The sequence below is a fragment of the Juglans regia genome, chromosome 11 (genome assembly GCF_001411555.2).
Source record: "Juglans regia cultivar Chandler chromosome 11, Walnut 2.0, whole genome shotgun sequence".
Classification (NCBI taxonomy): domain Eukaryota; kingdom Viridiplantae; phylum Streptophyta; class Magnoliopsida; order Fagales; family Juglandaceae; genus Juglans; species Juglans regia.
The window spans coordinates 18,714,293-18,720,215 of NC_049911.1; the positions used below are offsets into that span (position 1 = coordinate 18,714,293).

General features: G+C 34.7%; 1 protein-coding gene across 1 annotated transcript; it reads left to right on the forward strand.

Annotated features, from left to right (window-relative positions):
• The first annotated feature begins 404 nt into the window (after window positions 1-404).
• Window positions 405-4,173, forward strand: LOC108997277 (60S ribosomal protein L38-like). Its single transcript, XM_018973473.2, has 3 exons — window positions 405-530; window positions 3,065-3,248; window positions 3,806-4,173. The coding sequence occupies exons 1-3, from the start codon at window positions 528-530 to the stop codon at window positions 3,826-3,828; spliced, it is 210 nt and encodes a 69-aa protein (XP_018829018.1). The 5' UTR covers window positions 405-527; the 3' UTR covers window positions 3,829-4,173.
• Window positions 4,174-5,923: the final 1,750 nt, after the last annotated feature.

Here is a 5,923-nt window from a genome sequence, read left to right on the forward strand (position 1 = left end):
CGATTGCATAAATCTTTCTGTATGCTTCTTTATTTTTAATTTTTTTTACCTAAATGAATTTGGATATAATATTTTTCTGATTGTTTGTAATAGTAACAAAATTATAAAACATATTTTTTTAGAACAGTTTTTTTCTTAATTTATATTTTATTAAAATTGAAAAACTTGATTAAATCCGACCGAAATCGATAAAATGAAAAGTATTGATTTAAAAAAATAATTGATGCATAATCGATTTTTAAAAATAAAAAATTAATACATATCTATTCGATTTTAAATTTTATCCGAAATGAACCAGACTCGTTACATGCTACTTCTCAAACCAAACGGAGGCTTAATTGGACATTGGAAAATTTAGAGGGACAAAATAGGCACAACAGGAAAAGTGATAGAATTAGGGTTTCCGAACCCTCACTCATATATATAGTCCCAGGTTTCCCCTGAAACTTTTGTTTCGACGGCACTAGACGCTTTGGGAGCGCTCCGGTCCTCAGCCCTACAAGCTTTCCTTGCAAGACGAGGCAAAAATGGTGCGTCTCTTTCTGTATATTAAGTACAATTTCTTCTGTTTTCTTGGAAACCAGACGCAGCTTAATGTTTCATACAGCCTGTTGAATTTAGTTAAATGTTGTTTTTTGTACTTTTGCGTTGGGTATGATTTTGCTTATGTTTGTTTCAGTCTGGATAAGCTGTGTCCCTGCGTTGGGATTTGTGTGTTTGCTGATTGAGTTTTTGGAAAAAGAAAGAAAATGTGTGCGATTCTTTCCAATCTGAATTATTATTTTTTAATTTAATGAGTCATTCGCTCCCCGCAGTCTCGCTAAGTTTTATTGGGCCCTAATACTGAAAAAATGAGATTTTATTTTTCAAATTTTAAAGTTTTCTCGGCCGCCAAATGGTTGGTTAATGACCTTTTTGCCGAACTCTCTCTCTCTCTCTCTCTCTCTCTCCCTCCCTCCCTCCCTCCCCCCCTCATTTCCTATATTTATATAATTTTTAGTATTTTTATTAGTTTTAGAAATTTGCAGAAACCAAGTATTCAGTTATAAATCGTTTGGAAATCTGAATCAGATTAAGTACTCAGTTTTTTTGATTTTCTACCTAATTAAAATACGATTTTACATGTTTAGTATTCTAGGAATCTATGGTTTGATTTGTTTGTATTATCACAGGGACATAGTTAGAGTCCTATTAGCAGAACATGCAGAGCCTGTTTTCACCTATGGTCAAAACATATACAACTACATTTATACTTTTTTAGCCTTAGTTGTTTTGTATCCGTTGTTTTTTCTTGAAGGAGAACTTTAAGTGGTACTTTATCCTTCAGTTTGAACACAGCTTAAGTAGTTAAATGCCTGCTTTTTAGTTTTGGTGTTTTAGTTGTATGCTTGGTGATTGCAATAGGGATAATTGTGGTTCGTGGATCAATGTTTTTGTTCAGTTACTGTCATTTGAAAAAATGTTAATGACTTTATGGTTTGAACCTTTCTTGATTTTCCTGTTTGACTGTTTAGAAAATTTGATCTCACCTGTTGTGTTTACTGATTGGGAGATAACAGAGATGGGAATTTGCCTCTGTTTAATTCTGTGGCCTGAAATTTGTAAGAGTCTACATCTAGGCTTTTGGGAGCTGATTTTACTTTGTTCCACCAGTTTCTGCGATACCATGCGGAGGGTTGATGACCACTTTTAAGCCGTAGTTTTTGTTTACCGATAAAAAAAATTTTGCAGTTAAAATTTTTTTTTTCATTGTTTTTATGCCTTGCATCATCATGTAAATCATGTGTTTTTCATGGTAACTTAAAAAGATTCAACAATATTTCCCCAAAGTGGGAAGATATATTTAGTGTTGCCAGATTCAAGTCAAGTATCGATCTATTTATTTTGTCACTTTGTTGTTTGTGACATGCATACTATGTAAATTGGGGCTTGTTTGGAAAATTTGGCATCCTAGAGAGTTTTCACTCCATAACATCCCAACTATAAAATATGGACAGTGTAAAAAATCTCCATACTAGAAAAAACACCCAAACCTCGAAAAAATCTCCCAACCGATTTTTCTTGAAACAAAAAGTTAAAGAAAAAGAAACGTTAACAACCAGCTACCACGAGGTGGCCAGAGTGGCCACTGCAGAGGCTCTATCCAGGCTGGCCCATGGTTAGCAGAGTTTTTTGGTCACCGTGATGGCTGCCTGATGGGTGGCTCTTTTTTTCTTAAATAAAAAAAAAAACAATTTTTAGAATTATATATTGCACCCACCATGAAAAATCTATTAAAGCACTATTAAAATATTCTTAACTTGGTCCCCCTAACTTCTATATAATCTATTAAAACCTGCTCTCAGTGGTCCCCCCCTCCCCCCGCTGGGTGGGGCCGGTCTTTTATTGCCTAGCTGTTTTGATGCGTTTTGTGTTTGCATGTGCTTTAGTGGTAGAGCTTCTGTCTAGTCCGAGGAGATAAACACAGCAGATTAGGGATTGTGGTTGTTTCTATTTTGATTTTAGTCCTTTTTACTATTCCCAGTAATCAAATAGTGGGTATCTGTACAAATCATAGTTAATCTCTTTTTAGTATTATCCATATATATATATTTGTTTTTAATGTGTTTGTCTGGCATGTGTTATATATTGGTGGTGCTAAGCCAAGAGAATGTGCTACTTGGTTATATAAATGATACATTTAGTGTTACTGGACCCAAGTCAGGTATCAACCTCTTATCTGATGGTTAATGGAGTTGTTATGAGTCTGGTAAATCAACTGGGCATTCTATACAGGTGCTTTAGTGCTTTTCATGCTTGTATCTTTTGCCCTAGACCCTACACGTTAACAATAGTGCAGCTATCAACCAGAATGCATTATGAAATATGGGTTGCGGGTATTTTGGAGAAATAAGTAAACAAAGGTTATAGCAAGATGAGATGCTAGAAATGTCATTCTGCATTTTTTCTCCCGTAAATATTTGGTTATAGCATATGCTTCCTGCTGCAAGTTGAAGCATGTTTTGTTGGTGCCGAGACTTGTTCATTTATGGTGATTTACCAAGTTTTTGTCTACTTTGAACAGCCAAAGCAAATACACGAGATCAAGGACTTCCTGCTGACTGCAAGAAGGAAGGATGCACGGTCTGTTAAGATCAAGAGAAGCAAGGATGTGGTGAAGTTTAAAGTTCGCTGCTCCAAGTACCTTTACACACTTTGTGTGTTCGACACAGAGAAGGCTGTCAAGTTGAAGCAGTCCCTTCCTCCAGGTATCACTTTTTATTCAACTACCAACTTTCTTGGTTAGTTTTTGTTATCTTGGTTTATTTTGGGGAGAAGGGTCGGACTTGCACACGTGCTGCACTTTTGGTCTTGCCTTTTCTTCTGATAATATTATTTGAGAAAATATTGGCCTCAAAAGTTTCCTAGTTTGAGGAAGAAAAAAAGCCAGAAACCTTGGAAACTTTGGACTAAAAACTCAAAAGAGTGGCTGACATCAACATTATATAGTTAGATGTGGATGTGGTAATTATGGAGCAATGTGGCTAAATTGTACGTTTCAAAGTTCTCTTTTTTTTGTAGATAGTGTGCTTGCTTCTTTTTATTTTGTGGCTCGCATTTGATAATTCACGTCACTGTTTTACCCACCCGTGGGTAGCCCAAGTGGTAAAGGCGAACTTGTGTGCATGAATCCCATGTTACAAGTTCGATTCCCCCTGTGCGTCTCCACGGGGGTTTAGGTTCCATGGGTGAGTCCTAAGAGGCTCTGCCGTGGAGTGGTTTGTCATTAAAAAAAAGAAGTCATGTCACTGTTTTATTTTTTCAGGTTTGAGTGTTCAGGACCTGTAAAGAAAGGCAGCAGTACTTCCGAGATTTCTTAGGCGAGTGCCATGAGAAGTTGAGATATTTTATGGGTTTTGTTTTTGCTTTGAATTGTTACACCTTGATGTCACTACTGAAGCCTTTAGGTAACACAGAAACCTTTAATTTTCTTTCTGCTTGATTTGTAGACTGGACTTAGCGTTTAGTATTTAATTTAATGAGTGACATCAATTGTAGGAGCCCAATTTTCGTATGATCATGTATTCTTCATACTGTATAACTGGAAAATTGGGGTTTCGCAAATATGTTTCCTCCATGTTTTGTATGTTTTTCGTTTCTTTTGATAATAGAGTTTAATATATATTTTCTATAGTATCCTTTTCACCATTCCCATGTTTTGGTAGAAGAAATAAGATTAAAGGTTTCAGAATTCTGTTTTTAGACTATATAGCTTTTTAAAAAAATTGAATATAATAAATTATGTATATATCATTCTGGCCGGCAGGGTGGTGATTCACGAAAATCCGCCTGCGATGGCAAAGTGGTAAGAGAGGGTCAAACGTACCAAATTAACGGTAAAAAAAAGAAAAAGAAAATGCTAAATGAACGCATGATTACATCAAAGTGTACCTCTGCTTCAAATATTATTATCTCCGTTGGTCTAAAATGTACTTTGGTGGCATTGTTAATGTAAAATATATGGAGTGCATGTCTGCACAAGATTTCCTTTTGAGTATCAAATATGGCACAGGTGCACTTAACTTCACATTCTTCATAATTGTAAAAAACTGAAAATGTGACCTTAATTAACCGATCAACATTTAACTCGTTTGCTCTTGATTCATGGCAATGGCACCTCCCGATTTTGATGAGCTTGCAATGATAATATATCATTTCCATCACCTCCAGTTGTAATGTATTCATGCTCTCACAACGTTGGGTTCTGCTCATCCCAACTCAAAATGCATCTTTCAAATAAATATGAACACAAAATTGGCTCATTATATAGGTTCCGAAGTCATTTGTGTTCATGCAATTATAGGCATCAAGCATCCTTTTCCCAGTCAATTTCAAATTGCTCCACACTATGAGACACACAACTATGCCGGACAATCTTCAAACCATGATGACCATAATGGGCATTAGATCCAAGTTTTTTGGGAGCTTTTAAGAATATATCATAGATAACATCTATGTTGAGTGCCCAAAAAAAAAAAAAAAAGCAATTGCAGTTTTGATGATTCTATCTTGATTTGTAATAATTGCCCTTGAGGCTCAACCATATATGCATTTCAACAATGTTTTTAAATAATTATACAAATTGTGACGCCCTTAAATTCCGCTTGGAATTTGATGGAGCTTGAAGCGTTGGAACATATAACAAAATGTTACACATGTTCATCACAGTTAAAATGCAATGTACCTAGCATGCTCATAACAATATGCAGTAAATACAATAGATAATTTTTTTTTTTTAACAATATACATTGTACCAGAATGTTAATCCCAAAACATAAATACTTTCCATTTCTATTCACATAAACAAAAGTCACATCATTCGTCCAATTAATCTGTAAACAAAATAACATAGTATTGGAGACAAAACTCCATAGTTATAGACAAATAAAAATTTAATCTAAATGTCAAGCTGTTCACACAACTCAACTATCAACTCAAAAATAATGTCCAAAAACTGATGAGTGTATGAAAGTGCACTCTAAATATCCTATTATTGGACTAAAATGCTAAACTGTGAATAGAAATCATAGGAATTAATGTGTATTTTTGAATTGAGTTTCTATTTACTTTGGGATACTCATGAGCATATTTTTATATTTAATTTCAGAGTTTATAAAAGAGCAAGTCAAAATCCAGTCAAATTCAAAGGACTTTCAAGTGGGCGAGACGTTGGAACAACCTAAGAACTTTCAACGAGTGTAGGACTCTTTAAATAAGGATAATAATATGGTTTGAGAGTAATTCGGATCAAGAAAAAAAGTCAGTCCGAAACTCGCTAGAAGACAGAATGTACATATTTTAGTATTTTGATCATAACTTTTAGTTCAAATATCGGATTGATGTGATTCTTGATGCATTAGAAAGCTATCTTAAATGGCTAAAA